This window comes from Bufo bufo, chromosome 2, assembly GCF_905171765.1.
Source record: "Bufo bufo chromosome 2, aBufBuf1.1, whole genome shotgun sequence".
NCBI classification, from domain to species: Eukaryota; Metazoa; Chordata; class Amphibia; order Anura; family Bufonidae; genus Bufo; species Bufo bufo.
In genome coordinates, this window is record NC_053390.1 from 2,887,239 (window position 1) to 2,908,835 (window position 21,597).

At 57.8% G+C, this 21,597-nt stretch overlaps 1 protein-coding gene across 1 annotated transcript in view; it reads right to left on the reverse strand.

Moving 5' to 3' along the window:
* The window catches only part of LOC120992224 (myosin-IIIa-like), a 73,491-nt gene that overhangs the window by 40,564 nt on the left and 11,330 nt on the right, over positions 1–21,597 (reverse strand). Inside the window, exons 3-7 of the mRNA XM_040421058.1 lie at positions 18,103–18,168; positions 15,962–16,086; positions 8,365–8,467; positions 7,096–7,198; positions 3,145–3,301 (exon numbers count right to left, since the gene is read on the reverse strand). Of these exons, the coding sequence (XP_040276992.1) occupies positions 3,145–3,301; positions 7,096–7,198; positions 8,365–8,467; positions 15,962–16,086; positions 18,103–18,168 (554 nt within the window). The remainder of the gene's footprint in view (positions 1–3,144; positions 3,302–7,095; positions 7,199–8,364; positions 8,468–15,961; positions 16,087–18,102; positions 18,169–21,597) is intronic.

Below are 21,597 nucleotides of genomic sequence, written 5' to 3' on the forward strand. Positions count from 1 at the left end.
GTAATGACAGGATCAATAGCAGGAGAGGCCTCAGCTGTGTGTGGAGGAGAGTGGTCCTCATCACCAGTACAGGGAGGGCTTCTCTCCAGTAACAGCAGGTACATTGTGAAATACCCGACTACTATAAGCAGTAATGACAGGATCAATAACAGCAGAAGAGGCCTCAGCTGTGTGTGGAGGAGAGGGGTCCTCATCACCAGTACAGGGAGGGCTTCTCTCCAGTAACAGCAGGTACATTGTGAAATACCCGACTACTATAAGCAGTAATGACAGGATCAATAACAGCAGAGGAGGCCTCAGCTGTGTGTGGAGGAGAGAGGTCCCCATCACCTGTATTGGGAGGGCTTCTCTCCAGTAACAGCAGGTACATTGTGAAATACCCGACTACTATAAGCAGTAATGACAGGATCAATAACAGCAGAAGAGGCCTCAGCTGTGTGTGGAGGAGAGAGGTCCCCATCACCTGTATTGGGAGGGCTTCTCTCCAGTAACAGCAGGTACATTGTGAAATACCCGACTATAAGCAGTAATGACAGGATCAATAACAGCAGAAGAGGCCTCAGCTGTGTGTGGAGGAGAGGGGTCCTCATCACCAGTACAGGGAGGGCTTCTCTCCAGTAACAGCAGGTACATTGTGAAATACCCGACTACTATAAGCAGTAATGACAGGATCAATAACAGCAGAAGAGGCCTCAGCTGTGTGTGGAGGAGAGGGGTCCTCATCACCAGTACAGGGAGGGCTTCTCTCCAGTAACAGCAGGTACATTGTGAAATACCAGACTACTATAAGCAGTAATGACAGGATCAATAACAGCAGAAGAGGCCTCAGCTGTGTGTGGAGGAGAGGGGTCCTCATCACCAGTACAGGGAGGGCTTCTCTCCAGTAACAGCAGGTACATTGTGAAATACCCGACTACTATAAGCAGTAATGACAGGATCAATAACAGCAGAAGAGGCCTCAGCTGTGTGTGGAGGAGAGAGGTCCCCATCACCAGTACAGGGAGGGCTTCTCTCCAGTAACAGCAGGTACATTGTGAAATACCCGGCCACTATAAGCAGTAATGACAGGATCAATAACAGCAGAAGAGGCCTCAGCTGTGTGTGGAGGAGAGGGGTCCTCATCACCAGTACAGGGAGGGCTTCTCTCCAGTAACATCAGGTACATTGTGAAATACCCGACTACTATAAGCAGTAATGACAGGATCAATAACAGCACAGGAGGCCTCAGCTGTGTGTGGAGGAGAGGGGTCCCCATCACCAGTACGGGGAGGGCTTCTCTCCAGTAACAGCAGGTACATTGTGAAATACCCGACTACTATAAGCAGTAATGACAGGATCAATAACAGCAGAAGAGGCCTCAGCTGTGTGTGGAGGAGAGAGGTCCCCATCACCTGTATTGGGAGGGCTTCTCTCCAGTAACAGCAGGTACATTGTGAAATACCCGACTACTATAAGCAGTAATGACAGGATCAATAACAGCAGAAGAGGCCTCAGCTGTGTGTGGAGGAGAGGGGTCCTCATCACCAGTACAGGGAGGGCTTCTCTCCAGTAACAGCAGGTACATTGTGAAATACCCGACTACTATAAGCAGTAATGACAGGATCAATAACAGCAGAAGAGGCCTCAGCTGTGTGTGGAGGAGAGAGGTCCTCATCACCAGTACAGGGAGGGCTTCTCTCCAGTAACAGCAGGTACATTGTGAAATACCCGACTACTATAAGCAGTAATGACAGGATCAATAACAGCAGAGGAGGCCTCAGCTGTGTGTGGAGGAGAGAGGTCCCCATCACCTGTATTGGGAGGGCTTCTCTCCAGTAACAGCAGGTACATTGTGAAATACCCGACTACTATAAGCAGTAATGACAGGATCAATAACAGCAGAAGAGGCCTCAGCTGTGTGTGGAGGAGAGGGGTCCTCATCACCAGTACAGGGAGGGCTTCTCTCCAGTAACAGCAGGTACATTGTGAAATACCCGACTACTATAAGCAGTAATGACAGGATCAATAACAGCAGAAGAGGCCTCAGCTGTGTGTGGAGGAGAGAGGTCCTCATCACCAGTACAGGGAGGGCTTCTCTCCAGTAACAGCAGGTACATTGTGAAATACCCGACTACTATAAGCAGTAATGACAGGATCAATAACAGCAGAGGAGGCCTCAGCTGTGTGTGGAGGAGAGGGGTCCTCATCACCAGTACAGGGAGGGCTTCTCTCCAGTAACAGCAGGTACATTGTGAAATACCAGACTACTATAAGCAGTAATGACAGGATCAATAACAGCAGAAGAGGCCTCAGCTGTGTGTGGAGGAGAGAGGTCCCCATCACCAGTACAGGGAGGGCTTCTCTCCAGTAACAGCAGGTACATTGTGAAATACCCGACTACTATAAGCAGTAATGACAGGATCAATAACAGCAGAAGAGGCCTCAGCTGTGTGTGGAGGAGAGAGGTCCCCATCACCTGTATTGGGAGGGCTTCTCTCCAGTAACAGCAGGTACATTGTGAAATACCCGGCCACTAGAGGCAGTAATGACAGGATCAATAACAGCAGAAGAGGCCTCAGCTGTGTGTGGAGGAGAGGGGTCCTCATCACCAGTACAGGGAGGGCTTCTCTCCAGTAACAGCAGGTACATTGTGAAATACCCGACTACTATAAGCAGTAATGACAGGATCAATAACAGCAGAAGAGGCCTCAGCTGTGTGTGGAGGAGAGAGGTCCCCATCACCTGTATTGGGAGGGCTTCTCTCCAGTAACAGCAGGTACATTGTGAAATACCCGGCCACTAGAGGCAGTAATGACAGGATCAATAACAGCAGAGGAGGTCTCAGCTGTGTGTGGAGGAGAGAGGTCCCCATCACCTGTACAGGGAGGGCTTCTCTCCAGTAACAGCAGGTACATTGTGAAATACCCGGCCACTAGAGGCAGTAATGACAGGATCAATAACTCTAAATCACCCAGAATCCAGCAGCCCACAATGCCCCCGCTCTTAACCCATACACGCACCATCTGCTGAGGGTCCCATGAACAAGGGCCCTTCAGAGAGAAGGACAAGCATTCCAGATCATGACTTGCTCTATGGGTCACAGGTCTTCTTCAGCAGACAGGGTGTGGCCCTCATCCCCACATACCGCTGACGTGTGGCTCCTACCTGTACATGGAGGGCTGCAGGAGACCATACACTTCCTTCTCCTCCTCAGGACACCCAAACAGCAAGTAGTAGAAGACATGGAAGTTCCTCTCGCCCGGGTCCTGGTGAGACACCCGCGACTTCTCCAGAAGATACTCGTTAATCTTCGCTCCTCTCACTACAACAGAGCAAGAGGTGGAGTCAAGATAAAGAGCGCAAATCACGAACCCACCCCCCGCCCCCCCCCAATACTGATGAAAGATACTGCATGTACGGTGGTGAAACCAAGGAGACAGAAAGCTGCATTACATTCATCAGAAGTTACACCAAGAGCTGCACTCAGAATACTGCTGTCACGGATGATGTTGCAGATAGCTGGAAGTTATGGATAAACATCCGACTGGCTTGATCCCAAACTAAGGAGCATAAAGGTGACCCCTATAAAACCCTAAGAGCTCACCCTGACTGCTAAGCACATACAAGGGTCTCAGAGGTAGACGATTGCATGCCCTCGTACCTAGACTGTGTGACACCTGAAAACCCTATAATAGTGAGGGGACACGACCACCGGCTCCCTGCACTTAATACGGAGGGAGTCAGGGTCATCTAGAATCAAGCCAGCAAGGAAACACAATACATGAAAGGACTTATCTGAACAAGCAGCAACAGAAGTCTCCAGCAGTGAACACTTCAATCCAGGAAGTAGTATAAACCGCAAAGTGAGGCAGTATGGGAGGGAATATAGAGGAAGACGATTAGTCTAAATAAGTTACACCTGGGAGAAGGAAAGGAGATGACAAAGTGAATATAAAACAAAGAACATCATGCTAGAGGTAGAGAAGAACGTCTGTCAGACCTTCTCACAGAAGTGGCGGTGACACCTGCAGCTCTGGAGTATAGTACACAGTGACTGCACCAGCAGAATAGTGAGTGCAGCTCTGGGGTATAATACAGGATGTAACTCAGGATCAGTACAGGATAAGTAATGTATGTACACAGTGACTGCACCAGCAGAATAGTGAGTGCAGCTCTGGAGTATAATACAGGATGTAACTCAGGATCAGTACAGGATAAGTAATGTATGTACACAGTGACTGCACCAGCAGAATAGTAAGTGCAGCTCTGGGGTATAATACAGGATGTAACTCAGGATCAGTACAGGATAAGTAATGTATGTACACAGTGACTGCACCAGCAGAATAGTGAGTGCAGCTCTGGAGTATAATACAGGATGTAACTCAGGATCAGTACAGGATAAGTAATGTATGTACACAGTGACTGCACCAGCAGAATAGTGAGCGCAGCCCTGGAGTATAAAACAGGATGTAACTCAGGATCAGTACAGGATAAGTAATGTATGTACACAGTGACTGCACCAGCAGAATAGTGAGCGCAGCTCTGGAGTATAATACAGGATGTAACTCAGGATCAGTACAGGATAAGTAATGTCTGTACACAGTGACTGCACCAGCAGAATAGTGAGTGCAGCTCTGGAGTATAATACAGGATGTAACTCAGGATCAGTACAGGATAAGTAATGTATGTACACAGTGACTGCACCAGCAGAATAGTGAGTGCAGCTCTGGAGTATAATACAGGATGTAACTCAGGATCAGTACAGGATAAGTAATGTATGTACACAGTGACTGCATCAGCAGAATAGTGAGTGCAGCTCTGGAGTATAATACAGGATGTAACTCAGGATCAGTACAGGATAAGTAATGTATGTACACAGTGACTGCACCAGCAGAATAGTGAGTGCAGCTCTGGAGTATAATACAGGATGCAACTCAGGATCAGTACAGGATAAGTAATGTATGTACACAGTGACTGCACCAGCAGAATAGTGAGTGCAGCTCTGGAGTATAATACAGGATGTAACTCAGGATCAGTACAGGATAAGTAATGTATGTACACAGTGACTGCACCAGCAGAATAGTGAGTGCAGCTCTGGAGTATAATACAGGATGTAACTCAGGATCAGTACAGGATAAGTAATGTATGTACACAGTGACTGCACCAGCAGAATAGTGAGTGCAGCTCTGGAGTATAATACAGGATGTAACTCAGGATCAGTACAGGATAAGTAATGTATGTACACAGTGACTGCACCAGCAGAATAGTGAGTGCAGCTGTGGAGTATAATACAGGATGTAACTGAGGATCAGTACAGGATAAGTAATGTATGTGCACAGTGACTGCACCAGCAGAATAGTGAGTGCAGCTCTGGAGTATAATACAGGATGTAACTCAGGATCAGTACAGGATAAGTAATGTATGTACACAGTGACTGCACCAGCAGAATAGTGAGTGCAGCTCTGGAGTATAATACAGGATGTAACTGAGGATCAGTACAGGATAAGTAATGTATGTACACAGTGACTGTACCAGCAGAATAGTGAGTGCAGCTCTGGAGTATAATACAGGATGTAACTCAGGATCAGTACAGGATAAGTAATGTATGTACACAGTGACTGCACCAGCAGAATAGTGAGTGCAGCTCTGGAGTATAATACAGGATGTAACTCAGGATCAGTACAGGATAAGTAATGTATGTACACAGTGACTGCACCGGCAGAATAGTGAGTGCAGCTCTGGAGTATAATACAGGATGTAACTCAGGATCAGTACAGGATAAGTAATGTATGTACACAGTGACTGCACCAGCAGAATAGTGAGTGCAGCTCTGGAGTATAATACAGGATGTAACTCAGGATCAGTACAGGATAAGTAATGTATGTACACAGTGACTGCACCAGCAGAATAGTGAGTGCAGCTGTGGAGTATAATACAGGATGTAACTGAGGATCAGTACAGGATAAGTAATGTATGTGCACAGTGACTGCACCAGCAGAATAGTGAGTGCAGCTCTGGAGTATAATACAGGATGTAACTCAGGATCAGTACAGGATAAGTAATGTATGTACACAGTGACTGCACCAGCAGAATAGTGAGTGCAGCTCTGGAGTATAATACAGGATGTAACTGAGGATCAGTACAGGATAAGTAATGTATGTACACAGTGACTGCACCAGCAGAATAGTGAGTGCAGCTCTGGAGTATAATACAGGATGTAACTCAGGATCAGTACAGGATAAGTAATGTATGTACACAGTGACTCCACCAGCAGAATAGTGAGTGCAGCTCTGGAGTATAATACAGGATGTAACTCAGGATCAGTACAGGATAAGTAATGTATGTACACAGTGACTGCACCAGCAGAATAGTGAGTGCAGCTCTGGAGTATAATACAGGATGTAACTGAGGATCAGTACAGGATAAGTAATGTATGTACACAGTGACTGTACCAGCAGAATAGTGAGTGCAGCTCTGGAGTATAATACAGGATGTAACTCAGGATCAGTACAGGATAAGTAATGTATGTACACAGTGACTGCACCAGCAGAATAGTGAGTGCAGCTCTGGAGTATATTACAGGATGTAACTCAGGATCAGTACAGGATAAGTAATGTATGTACACAGTGACTGCACCAGCAGAATAGTGAGTGCAGCTCTGGAGTATAATACAGGATGTAACTCAGGATCAGTACAGGATAAGTAATGTATGTACACAGTGACTGCACCAGCAGAATAGTGAGTGCAGCTCTGGAGTATAATACAGGATGTAACTCAGGATCAGTACAGGATAAGTAATGTATGTGCACAGTGACTGCACCAGCAGAATAGTGAGTGCAGCTCTGGAGTATAATACAGGATGTAACTTAGGATCAGTACAGGATAAGTAATGTATGTACACAGTGACTGCACCAGCAGAATAGTGAGTGCAGCTCTGGAGTATAATACAGGATGTAACTCAGGATCAGTACAGGATAAGTAATGTATGTACACAGTGACTGCACCAGCAGAATAGTGAGTGCAGCTCTGGGGGCCCTGTAGGTGGGATAGCTGTATGCAGGGTCAGGGTACTTTATAAAAAAATAAAAATAATCTTTAAGCTTAATGGACACTCACTGGCTCCGTCTGTGAAGCGCAGCTGGATGTACTTTCCAAAGCGACTGCTGTTCTGGTTCATCACGGTCTCAGCGTTTCCAAACGCCTCCAGTAATGGATTTACCTGTGGAGGTAAAGGGCGGCTCAGTGGGGGGGAAAGGAGGGGGGCGGCCTCGGTCCCCTCCCCCACCAAAGATGGAGGTGACACCGGGAAGGGGGGGGGGGGGCAGTGTCGGCGGAAGGTCTGCTCCTGTCAGCTTGGGTCATATGACATCTTCTTCACCGTTGCCTGACACATTGTACCAAAGCATCAAGACATATCAGTGCAGGTAACATGGATGGGTGTAGGCCTCCGCCGTCCTGATGCTTTGTTACAATGTACCAGCGCAGGCACAGTAGGAGAGACGTTCTCCCTTCACCAGATGCGGCTGCTGATGAGAAGGCGGCACGCGCTGCGTCCTCCGATAGCTGCATTTATGAGGCTGCGAAACAGCTCAGCATCGAAAAACAGCCCATCTCCGGACCGGACATGGAAGCATCGAAAGACGAGTGCTCCCCCCCCAGGGAGTGACCTCGCTGCTGCCCCTCCAGGGTGTGACCTCGCTGCTGCCCCTCCAGGGTGTGACCTCGCTGCTGCCCCTCCAGGGTGTGACCTCGCTGCTGCCCCTCCAGGGTGTGACCTCGCTGCTGCCCCTCCAGGGTGTGACCTCGCTGCTGCCCCTTCAGGGTGTGACCTCGCTGCTGCCCCTCCAGGGTGTGACCTCGCTGCTGCCCCTCCAGGGTGTGACCTCGCTGCTGCCCCTCCAGGGTGTGACCTCGCTGCTGCCCCTCCAGGGTGTGACCTCACTGCCCCCCCCAGGGTGTGACCTCGCTGCTCCCCCCCCCCCCAGGGTGTGACCTCGCTGCTCCCCCCCCAGGTTGTGACCTCGCTGCTCCCCCCCCCCCAGGGTGTGACCTCGCTGCCCCCCCCCCAGGGTGTGACCTCGCTGCTCCCCCCCCAGGGTGTGACCTCGCTGCTCCCCCCCCCCCCCCAAGGTGTGACCTCGCTGCTCCCCCCCCCCCCGCAGGGTGTGACCTCGCTGCTCCCCCCCCCAGGGTGTGACCTCGCTGCTCCCCCCCCAGGGTGTGACCTCGCTGCTCCCCCCCCCCCCAGGGTGTGACCTCGCTGCTCCCCCCCCCCAGGGTGTGACCTCGCTGCTCCCCCCCCCAGGGTGTGACCTCGCTGCTCCCCCCCTAGGGTGTGACCTCAGTGCCCCCCCCCCCCAGGGTGTGTCCTCGTTGGCCCTGCACCTGCAGGATCTGCTGGCTCAGCTGCTTGTTTCCTCCGCTCCGTCGCACCAGATGTCTCAGCAGGAGTTTTGTGCTCTCGGTTTTACCGGCTCCACTGTCACCGCTGCAGAGAGAAGTGCAAAATAATCACCCGTCACATAGCGCCTCATCATACCGTAATACATGGCGGCCAAGGGGGCGGCGACAACTGCTGCACATCAGCGACACCCCCCACTGCTCCTATCTGGTACTAGCAGCATGTGCCTACAGGATCTGCACCAACGGCCCCCTTCACCTATCTGTCCGGTATACAGCACCCCACCGCCCCCCGGTATACTGTCCCCTTCACCCATCTGGTATACAGCACCCCACCGCCCCCCGGTATAGAGCACCCCACAGCCCTCCGGTATACTGCACCCTTCACCAATCTGTCCGGTATACAGCACCCCACCGCCCCCCGGTATAGGGCACCCCACAGCCCTCCGGTATACTGTCCCCTTCACCCATCTGGTATACAGCACCCCACCGCCCCCCGGTATAGAGCACCCCACAGCCCTCCGGTATACTGCACCCTTCACCAATCTGTCCGGTATACAGCACCCCACCGCCCCCCGGTATAGGGCACCCCACAGCCCTCCGGTATACTGCACCCTTCACCAATCTGTCCGGTATACAGCACCCCACCGCCCCCCGGTATAGGGCACCCCACAGCCCTCCGGTATACTGCCCCCTTCACCTATCTGTCCGGTATACAGCACCCCACCGCCCCCGGTATACTGTCCCCTTCACCCATCTGGTATACAGCACCCCACCGCCCCCCGGTATAGAGCACCCCACAGCCCTCCGGTATACTGCACCCTTCACCAATCTGTCCGGTATACAGCACCCCACCGCCCCCCGGTATAGGGCACCCCACAGCCCTCCGGTATACTGCATCCTTCACCTATCTGTCCGGTATACAGCACCCCACCGCCCCCCGGTATACTGTCCCCTTCACCCATCCGGTATACAGCACCCCACCGCCCCCCGGTATAGAGCACCCCACAGCCCTTAGGTATACTGCACCCTTCACCCATCCGTCCGGTATACAGCACCCCACCGCCCCCCGGTATACTGTCCCCTTCACCCATCCGGTATACAGCACCCCACCGCCCCCCGGTATAGAGCACCCCACAGCCCTCCGGTATACTGCCCCCTTCACCCATCCGTCCAGCATACAGCACCCCACCGCCCCCCGGTATACTGTCCCATTCACCCATCCGGTATACAGCACCCCACCGCCCCCCCGGTATACAGCACCCCACAGCCCTCCGGTATAATGCACCCTTCACCCATCCGTCCGGTATACAGCACCCCACCAACCCCCGGTATAGAGCACCCCACAGCCCTCCGGTATACTGCACCCTTCACCCATCCGTCCAGCATACAGCACCCCACCGCCCCCCGGTATACAGCACCCTTCACCCATCCGTCCAGCATACAGCACCCCACCGCCTCCCGGTATAGAGCACCCCACAGCCCTCCGGTATACTGCCCCCTTCACCCATCTGTCCAGTATACAGCACCCCACAGCCCTCCGGTATACTGCACCCTTCACCCATCCGTCCAGATTACAGCACCCCACCGCCCCCCGGTATAGAGCACCCCACAGCCTTCCGGTATACTGCACCCTTCACCCATCCGTCCAGCATACAGCACCCCACCGCCCCCCGGTATACAGCACCCCACCGCCCACCGGTATACTGCCCCCTTCACCCATCCGTCCAGTATACAGCACCCCACAGCCCTCCGGTATACTGCCCCCTTCACCCATCCGTCCGGTATACAGCACCCCACCGCCCCCCGGTATAGAGCACCCCACAGCCCTCCGGTATACTGCCCCCTTCACCCATCCGTCCAGCATACAGCACCCCACCGCCCCCCGGTATACAGCACCCCACCGCCCACCGGTATACTGCCCCCTTCACCCATCCGTCCAGTATACAGCAACCCACAGCCCTCCGGTATACTGCCCCCTTCACCCATCCGTCCGGTATACAGCACCCCACCGCCCCCCGGTATAGAGCACCCCACAGCCCTCCGGTATACTGCCCCCTTCACCCATCCGTCCAGCATACAGCACCCCACCGCCCCCCGGTATACTGTCCCATTCACCCATCCGGTATACAGCACCCCACCGCCCCCCGGTATACAGCACCCCACAGCCCTCCGGTATACTGCCCCCTTCACCCATCCGTCCAGCATACAGCACCCCACCGCCCCCCGGTATACTGTCCCATTCACCCATCCGGTATACAGCACCCCACCGCCCCCCGGTATACAGCACCCCACAGCCCTCCGGTATACTGCACCCTTCACCCATCCGTCCAGTATACAGCACCCCACCGCCCCCCGGTATAGAGCACCCCACAGCCCTCCGGTATACTGCACCCTTCACCCATCCGTCCAGCATACAGTACCCCACCGCGCCCCGGTATACTGCCCCCTTCACCCATCCGTCCAGTATACAGCACCCCACCGCCCCACGGTATACTGCCCCCTTCACCCCCCCTCCAGTATACAGCACCCCACCGCCCCCAGGTATACTGCCCCCTTCACCCCCCCTCCAGTATACAGCACCCCACCGCCCCCGGTATACTGCCCCTTCACTCGCCCTCCGGTATACAGCACCCCACCGCCCTCCGGTATACTGCCCCCTTCACCCATCCGTCCAGTATACAGCACCCCACAGCCCTCCGGTATACTGCCCCTTCACTCGCCCTCCGGTATACAGCACCCCACCGCCCTCCGGTATACTGCCCCCTTCACCCATCCGTCCAGTATACAGCACCCCACAGCCCTCCGGTATACTGCCCCCTTCACTCGCCCTCCGGTATACAGCACCCCACCGCCCTCCGGTATACAGCACCCCACCGCCCTCCGGTATACTGCCCCCTTCACCCATCCGTCCAGTATACAGTACCCCACAGCCCTCCGGTATACTGCCCCTTCACTCGCCCTCCGGTATACAGCACCCCACCGCCCTCCGGTATACTGCCCCCTTCACCCATCCGTCCAGTATACAGCACCCCACAGCCCTCCGGTATACTGCCCCCTTCACCCCCCCTCCAGTATACAGCACCCCACCGCCCCCCGGTATACTGCCCCCTTCACCCATCCGTCCAGTATACAGCACCCCACCGCCCTCCGGTATACTGCCCCCTTCACCCATCCGTCCAGTATACAGCCCCCCACAGCCCCCCGGTATACTGCCCCCTTCACCCCCCCTCCAGTATACAGCACCCCACCGCCCCCCGGTATACAGCACCCTTCACCCATCTGTCCAGTATACAGCACCCCGGTATACTGCCCCCTTCACCCATCTGTCCAGTATACAGCACCCCACCGCGCCCCGGTATACTGCCCCCTTCACCCATCTGTCCAGTATACAGCACCCCACAGCCCCCCGGTATACAGCACCCCCCCGGTATACTGCCCCCTTCACCCCCCCTCCAGTATACAGCACCCCACCGCCCCCCGTATACTGCCCCCTTCACCCATCTGTCCAGTATACAGCACCCCACCGCCCTCTGGTATACTGCCCCCTTCACCCATCCGTCCAGTATACAGTACCCCACAGCCCTCCGGTATACTGCCCCCTTCACCCATCTGTCCAGTATACAGTACCCCACAGCCCTCCGGTATACTGCCCCCTTCACCCATCTGTCCAGTATACAGTACCCCACAGCCCTCCGGTATACTGCACCCTTCACCCATCTGTCCAGTATACAGCACCCCACAGCCCCCCGGTATACAGCACCCCCCCGGTATACTGCCCCCTTCACCCCCCCTCCAGTATACAGCACCCCACCGCCCCCCGTATACTGCCCCCTTCACCCATCTGTCCAGTATACAGCACCCCACAGCCCTCCGGTATACTGCCCCCTTCACCCATCCGTCCAGTATACAGCACCCCACAGCCCTCCGGTATACTGCCCCCTTCACCCCCCCCTCCAGTATACAGCACCCCACCGCCCCCCGGTATACTGCCCCCTTCACCCCCCCTCCAGTATACAGCACCCCACCGCCCCCCGGTATACTGCCCCCTTCACCCATCCGTCCAGTATACAGCACCCCACCGCCCTCCGGTATACTGCCCCCTTCACCCATCCGTCCAGTATACAGCCCCCCACAGCCCCCCGGTATACTGCCCCCTTCACCCCCCCTCCAGTATACAGCACCCCACCGCCCCCCGGTATACAGCACCCTTCACCCATCTGTCCAGTATACAGCACCCCGGTATACTGCCCCCTTCACCCATCTGTCCAGTATACAGCACCCCACCGCGCCCCGGTATACTGCCCCCTTCACCCATCTGTCCAGTATACAGCACCCCACAGCCCCCCGGTATACAGCACCCCCCTGGTATACTGCCCCCTTCACCCATCCGTCCAGTATACAGTACCCCACAGCCCTCCGGTATACTGCCCCCTTCACCCATCTGTCCAGTATACAGTACCCCACAGCCCTCCGGTATACTGCCCCCTTCACCCATCTGTCCAGTATACAGTACCCCACAGCCCTCCGGTATACTGCACCCTTCACCCATCTGTCCAGTATACAGCACCCCACAGCCCTCCGGTATACTGCCCCCTTCACCCATCCGTCCAGTATACAGCACCCCACAGCCCTCCGGTATACTGCCCCCTTCACCCCCCCTCCAGTATACAGCACCCCACCGCCCCCCGGTATACTGCCCCCTTCACCCATCCATCCAGTATACAGCACCCCACCGCCCTCCGGTATACTGCCCCCTTCACCCCCCCTCCAGTATACAGCCCCCCACAGCCCCCCGGTATACTGCCCCCTTCACCCCCCCTCCAGTATACAGCACCCCACCGCCCCCCCGGTATACAGCACCCTTCACCCATCTGTCCAGTATACAGCGCCCCGGTATACTGCCCCCTTCACCCATCTGTCCAGTATACAGCACCCCACAGCCCCCCGGTATACAGCACCCCCCCGGTATACTGCCCCCTTCACCCCCCCTCCAGTATACAGCACCCCACCGCCCTCCGGTATACTGCCCCCTTCACCCATCTGTCCAGTATACAGTACCCCACAGCCCTCCGGTATACTGCCCCCTTCACCCATCTGTCCAGTATACAGTACCCCACAGCCCCCCGTATACTGCCCCCTTCACCCATCTGTCCAGTATACAGCACCCCACCGCCCTCTGGTATACTGCCCCCTTCACCCATCCGTCCAGTATACAGTACCCCACAGCCCTCCGGTATACTGCCCCCTTCACCCATCTGTCCAGTATACAGTACCCCACCGCCCCCCGTATACTGCCCCCTTCACCCATCTGTCCAGTATACAGCACCCCACCGCCCTCTGGTATACTGCCCCCTTCACCCATCCGTCCAGTATACAGTACCCCACAGCCCTCCGGTATACTGCCCCCTTCACCCATCTGTCCAGTATACAGTACCCCACAGCCCTCCGGTATACTGCCCCCTTCACCCATCTGTCCAGTATACAGTACCCCACAGCCCTCCGGTATACTGCACCCTTCACCCATCTGTCCAGTATACAGCACCCCACAGCCCCCCGGTATACAGCACCCCCCCGGTATACTGCCCCCTTCACCCCCCCTCCAGTATACAGCACCCCACCGCCCCCCGTATACTGCCCCCTTCACCCATCTGTCCAGTATACAGCACCCCACCGCCCCCCGGTATACTGCCCCCTTCACCCATCCGTCCAGTATACAGTACCCCACAGCCCTCCGGTATACTGCCCCCTTCACCCATCTGTCCAGTATACAGTACCCCACAGCCCTCCGGTATACTGCCCCCTTCACCCATCTGTCCAGTATACAGTACCCCACAGCCCTCCGGTATACTGCACCCTTCACCCATCTGTCCAGTATACAGCACCCCACAGCCCCCCGGTATACAGCACCCCCCCGGTATACTGCCCCCTTCACCCCCCCTCCAGTATACAGCACCCCACCGCCCCCCGTATACTGCCCCCTTCACCCATCTGTCCAGTATACAGCACCCCACAGCCCTCCGGTATACAGCACCCTTCACCCATCTGTCCAGTATACAGCACCCCGGTATACTGCCCCCTTCACCCATCTGTCCAGTATACAGCACCCCACCGCGCCCCGGTATACTGCCCCCTTCACCCATCCGTCCAGTATACAGCACCCCACCGCCCCACGGTATACTGCCCCCTTCACCCCCCCTCCAGTATACAGCACCCCACCGCCCCACGGTATACTGCCCCCTTCACCCCCCCTCCGGTATACAGCACCCCACCGCCCCCAGGTATACTGCCCCCTTCACCCCCCCTCCAGTATACAGCACCCCACCGCGCCCCGGTATACTGCCCCCTTCACCCATCCGTCCAGTATACAGTACCCCACAGCCCTCTGGTATACTGCCCCCTTCACCCATCCGTCCAGTATACAGTACCCCACAGCCCTCCGGTATACTGCCCCCTTCACCCCCCCTCCAGTATACAGCACCCCACCGTCCCACGGTATACTGCCCCCTTCACCCCCCCTCCAGTATACAGCACCCCCACCGCCCCACGGTATACTGCCCCCTTCACCCCCCCTCCGGTATACAGCACCCCACCGCCACCAGGTATACTGCCCCCTTCACCCCCCCCTCCAGTATACAGCACCCCACCGCGCCCCGGTATACTGCCCCCTTCACCCATCCGTCCAGTATACAGCACCCCACAGCCCTCCGGTATACTGCCCCCTTCACCCATCCGTCCAGTATACAGTACCCCACAGCCCTCCGGTATACTGCCCCCTTCACCCCCCCTCCAGTATACAGCACCCCACCGCCCCACGGTATACTGCCCCCTTCACCCCCCCTCCGGTATACAGCACCCCACCGCCCCCAGGTATACTGCCCCCTTCACCCCCCCTCCAGTATACAGCACCCCACCGCCCCCAGGTATACTGCCCCCTTCACCCATCCGTCCAGTATACAGTACCCCACAGCCCTCCGGTATACTGCCCCCTTCACCCCCCCTCCAGTATACAGCACCCCACCGCCCCCAGGTATACTGCCCCCTTCACCCCCCCTCCAGTATACAGCACCCCACCGCCCCCAGGTATACTGCCCCCTTCACCCATCCGTCCAGTATACAGTACCCCACAGCCCTCCGGTATACTGCCCCCTTCACCCCCCCTCCAGTATACAGCACCCCACCGCCCCACGGTATACTGCCCCCTTCACCCCCCCTCCGGTATACAGCACCCCACCGCCCCCAGGTATACTGCCCCCTTCACCCCCCCTCCAGTATACAGCACCCCACCGCCCCACGGTATACTGCCCCCTTCACCCCCCCTCCGGTATACAGCACCCCACCGCCCCCAGGTATACTGCCCCCTTCACCCCCCCTCCAGTATACAGCACCCCACCGCACCCCGGTATACTGCCCCCTTCACCCATCCGTCCAGTATACAGTACCCCACAGCCCCCCGGTATACTGCTCCCTTCACCCATCTGTCCGGTATACCAATAGTGGGGGAGGGGTGTCATCCTCAGCATGGGGGGGGGGGGGGATGATACCACAAGCCCACTGCCCCAGGGAGACCACGGGTGCTCACCTGATGACGACGCACTGACTCCTGGAGGAAGAGGCCGTCTGCAGCGCATTGTAGGCCCGATCCGCGACAGCAAATATATGAGGAGGCAGAAGGCGCAGTGAGCGGGAGCTGTACACGTCCGACACCTGGGGACCGACAACAGGAATTACATCTCCACTCACCACCAAAGCTGCAAGCCTCTGACTGCCAGAGGGATCCTCTAAGGATGAAGCTCTGTCTACAGGATACAGAGCCAAGTCACCTTGTGTTCTCCAGTCACATCCAGAGCTGCTGTCATACACTCTCATACTCCAGTCACATCCAGAGCTGCTGTCATACACTCTCATACTCCAGTCACATCCAGAGCTGCTGTCATACACTCTCATACTCCAGTCACACCCAGAGCTGCTGTCACCCAGAGCTGCTGTCGTACACTCTCATACTCCAGTCACATCCAGAGCTGGTCTTCCATGGTCATATGATAGTGCCATCTCACACATCTAGAGACTACAGCTCCCAGCATCTCCTGACAGCTACAAACCACACCAGCATACATCAATGTGACAGGCAGGTATTTGACTGCCCGGTCCACGCAGGGTTAATGTTGGGGGACGCTCGCTCCTTTCCCCCCCGCACAGGTATGTGGCTGCCCGGTGCACGCAGGGTTAATGTTGGGGGACGCTCGCTCCTTTCCCCCCGCACAGGTATGTGACGGCCCGGTCCACGCAGGGTTAATGTTGGGGGACACTTTCTCCTTACCCCCCCCCCCCCACAGGTATGTGACTGCCTGGTCCACGCAGGGTTAATGTTGGGGGACGCTCGCTCCTTTCCCCCCGCACAGGTATGTGACGGCCCGGTCCACGCAGGGTTAATGTTGGGGGACGCTCGCTCCTTTCCCCCCCGCACAGGTATGTGGCTGCCCGGTGCACGCAGGGTTAATGTTGGGGGACGCTCGCTCCTTTCCCCCCCGCACAGGTATGTGACGGCCCGGTCCACGCAGGGTTAATGTTGGGGGACGCTCGCTCCTTTCCCCCCGCACAGGTATGTGACGGCCCGGTCCACGCAGGGTTAATGTTAGGGGACGCTCGCTCCTTCCCCCCCCTGCACAGGTATGTGACTGCCTGGTCCACGCAGGGTTAATGTTGGGGGACGCTCGCTCCTTTCCCCCCGCACAGGTATGTGACGGCCCGGTCCACGCAGGGTTAATGTTGGGGGACGCTCGCTCCTTTCCCCCCGCACAGGTATGTGACGGCCCGGTCCACGCAGGGTTAATGTTGGGGGACGCTCGCTCCTTTCCCCCCGCACAGGTATGTGACTGCCCGGTCCACGCAGGGTTAATGTTGGGGGACGCTCGCTCCTTTCCCCCCGCACAGGTATGTGACTGCCCGGTCCACGCAGGGTTAATGTTGGGGGACGCTCGCTCCTTTCCCCCCGCACAGGTATGTGACTGCCCGGTACACGCAGGGTTAATGTTGGGGGACGCTCGCTCCTTCCCCCCCGCACAGGTATGTGACGGCCCGGTCCACGCAGGGTTAATGTTGGGGGACGCTCGCTCCTTTCCCCTCCACAGGTATGTGACGGCCCGGTCCACGCAGGGTTAATGTTAGGGGACGCTCGCTCCTTCCCCCCCCTGCACAGGTATGTGACTGCCTGGTCCACGCAGGGTTAATGTTGGGGGACGCTCGCTCCTTTCCCCCCGCACAGGTATGTGACGGCCCGGTCCACGCAGGGTTAATGTTGGGGGACGCTCGCTCCTTTCCCCCCGCACAGGTATGTGACGGCCCGGTCCACGCAGGGTTAATGTTGGGGGACGCTCGCTCCTTTCCCCCCGCACAGGTATGTGACTGCCCGGTCCACGCAGGGTTAATGTTGGGGGACGCTCGCTCCTTTCCCCCCGCACAGGTATGTGACTGCCCGGTACACGCAGGGTTAATGTTGGGGGACGCTCGCTCCTTTCCCCCAACATTAGGTGTAAATATACTGAGCGGAGGAGGGGACGGGCGCCCCGAAGGTACAGGAGCCAAGAAATTACAACATGGGGTTAAACATCCTCCATCATCCAAAGAAGCCACTACTAAACAACCTGGTGCCACGTCCCCCATCACTAAGACAGAAGACCCCCGCACCCTGACAGCCAGAACCTGAAGGTAAAGAGAAGTCACCTCTGCGCCATAGAGAGGGAGCGCCTGCAAAGGGTTAACTGCAATCAGGATGTCTCCAACGTAAGTCTGGGGAGAGAGAAAGGGGCAATTAGTGGGGGAGCGAGGAGGACGACTCTGGTACCTGGGGGGAGCGAGGAGGAGGACTCTGGTACCTGGGGGGAGTGGGGAGGAGGACGACGACTCTGGTACCTGGGGGGAGTGAGGAGGACGACGACTCTGGTACCTGGGGGGAGTGAGGAGGACGACGACTCTGGTACCTGGGGGGAGTGAGGAGGACGACGACTCTGGTACCTGGGGGGAGTGAGGAGGACGACGACTCTGGTACCTGGGGGGAGTGAGGAGGACGACGACTCTGGTACCTGGGGGGAGTGAGGAGGACGACGACTCTGGTACCTGGGGGGAGTGAGGAGGACGACGACTCTGGTACCTGGGGGGAGTGAGGAGGACGACGACTCTGGTACCTGGGGGGAGTGAGGAGGACGACGACTCTGGTACCTGGGGGGAGTGAGGAGGACGACGACTCTGGTACCTGGGGGGAGTGAGGAGGACGACGACTCTGGTACCTGGGGGGAGTGAGGAGGACGACGACTCTGGTACCTGGGGGGGAGTGAGGAGGACGACGACTCTGGTACCTGGGGGGAGTGAGGAGGACGACGACTCTGGTACCTGGGGGGAGTGAGGAGGACGACGACTCTGGTACCTGGGGGGAGTGAGGAGGGCGACGACTCTGGTACCTGGGGGGAGTGAGGAGGACGACGACTCTGGTACCTGGGGGGAGTGAGGAGGACGACGACTCTGGTACCTGGGGGGAGTGAGGAGGACGACGACTCTGGTACCTGGGGGGAGTGAGGAGGACGACGACTCTGGTACCTGGGGGGAGTGAGGAGGACGACGACTCTGGTACCTGGGGGGAGTGAGGAGGACGACGACTCTGGTACCTGGGGGGAGTGAGGAGGACGACGACTCTGGTACCTGGGGGGAGTGAGGAGGACGACGACTCTGGTACCTGGGGGGAGTGAGGAGGACGACGACTCTGGTACCTGGGGGAGTGAGGAGGACGACGACTCTGGTACCTGGGGGGAGTGAGGAGGACGACGACTCTGGTACCTGGGGGGAGTGAGGAGGACGACGACTCTGGTACCTGGGGGGAGTGAGGAGGACGACGACTCTGGTACCTGGGGGGAGTGAGGAGGACGACGACTCTGGTACCTGGGGGGAGTGAGGAGGACGACGACTCTGGTACCTGGGGGGAGTGAGGAGGACGACGACTCTGGTACCTGGGGGGGAGTGAGGAGGAGGAGGACTCTGGTACCTGGGGGGGAGTGAGGAGGAGGAGGACTCTGGCACCTGGGGGGAGTGAGGAGGAGGACCACTCTGGCACCTGGGGGGAGTGAGGAGGAGGACTCTGGTATCTGGGGGGGAGTGAGGAGGAGGACGACTCTGGCACCTGGGGGGAGTGAGGAGGAGGACTCTGGCACCTAGGGGGGAGTGAGGAGGAGGACTCTGGTATCTGGGGGGGGAGTGAGGAGGAGGACGACTCTGGCACCTGGGGGGAGTGAGGAGGAGGACTCTGGTATCTGGGGGGGAGTGAGGAGGAGGACGACTCTGGCACCTGGGGGGAGTGAGGAGGAGGACTCTGGCATCTGGGGGGGGGAGTGAGGAGGAGGACTCTGGCACCTGGGGGGGAGTGAGGAGGAGGACTCTGGTACCTGGGGGGAGTGGGGAGGAGGACTCTGGTACCTGGGGGGAGTGAGGAGGAGGACGACTCTGGTACCTGGGGGGGAGCGAGGAGGAGGAGGACTCTGGTACCTGGGGGAGTGAGGAGGAGGACTCTGGCACCTAGGGGGGAGTGAGGAGGAGGACTCTGGTATCTGGGGGGGGAGTGAGGAGGAGGACTCTGGCACCTGGGGGGAGTGAGGAGGAGGACGACTCTGGCACCTGGGGGGAGTGAGGAGGAGGACTCTGGTATCTGGGGGGGAGTGAGGAGGAGGACGACTCTGGCACCTGGGGGGAGTGAGGAGGAGGACTCTGGTATCTGGGGGGGGGGTGAGGGGGAAGACTCTGGCACCTGGGGGGAGTGAGGAGGAGGACCACTCTGGTACCTGGGGGGAGTGAGGAGGAGGACTCTGGTACCGGGGGGGGAGTGAGGAGGAGGACGACTCTGGTACCTGGGGGGAGTGAGGAGGAGGACTCTGGCACCTGGGGGGAGTGAGGAGGAGGACGACGACTCTGGTACCTGGGGGGAGTGAGGAGGAGGACCACTCTGGCACCTGGGGGGAGTGAGGAGGAGGAGTCTGGCACCTGGGGGGAGTGAGGAGGAGGACTCTGGCACCTGGGGGGGGTGAGGAGGAGGACCACTCTGGCACCTGGGGGGAGTGAGGAGGAGGACTCTGGTATCTGGGGGGAAGTGAGGAGGAGGACGACTCTGGCACCTGGGGGGAGTGAGGAGGAGGACTCTGGTATCTGGGGGGGGAGTGAGGAGGAGGACTCTGGCACCTGGGGGGAGTGAGGAGGAGGACTCTGGCACCTGGGGGGAGTGAGGAGGAGGACTCTGGCACCTGGGGGGAGTGAGGAGGAGGACTCTGGCACCTGGGGGAGTGAGGAGGAGGACTCTGGCACCTGGGGGGAGTGAGGAGGAGGACTCTGGCACCTGGGGGGAGTGAGGAGGAGGACTCTGGCACCTGGGGGGAGTGGGGAGGAGGACTCTGGTACCTGGGGGGAGTGAGGAGGAGGACGACTCTGGTACTGGGGGGGAGCGAGGAGGAGGAGGACTCTGGTACCTGGGGGGAGTGAGGAGGAGGACTCTGGCACCTAGGGGGGAGTGAGGAGGAGGACTCTGGTATCTGGGGGGGAGCGAGGAGGAGGAGGACTCTGGTACCTGGGGGGAGTGAGGAGGAGGACTCTGGCACCTAGGGGGGAGTGAGGAGGAGGACTCTGGTATCTGGGGGGGAGTGAGGAGGAGGACTCTGGCACCTAGGGGGGAGTGAGGAGGAGGACTCTGTATCTGGGGGGGGAGTGAGGAGGAGGACGACTCTGGCACCTGGGGGGAGTGAGGAGGAGGAATCTAGTATCGGGGGGGGAGTGAGGAGGAGGAATCTGGTACCTGGGTGGGGAGTGAGAGGAGGACCACTCTGGTCCCTGGGGGAGGAGTGAGGAGGAGGACTCTGGTATCTGGGGGGGAGTGAGGGAGGAGGGACGACTCTTGGTACCTGGGGGGAGAGAGGAGACGACGACTCTGGTACCTGGGGGAGGGAGGAGGTCGTCGTCGCGGGTACCGGGGGGGGGTAGTGAGGAGGACGTCGACGCGTGGTACCATGGGGGGAGGGATGGAGGACGTCGTCTCAGGGTACCGGGGGGGATGAGGAGGAGGCGACGTCGTCCTGGTACCTGGGGGGAGTGAGGAGGAGGAGGACTGCGGTACCTGGGGGGTGTGGAGGATGAGGAGGACTCTGGGGACTGGGGGGAGTGAGGAGGAGGAGGACTCTGGTACCTGGG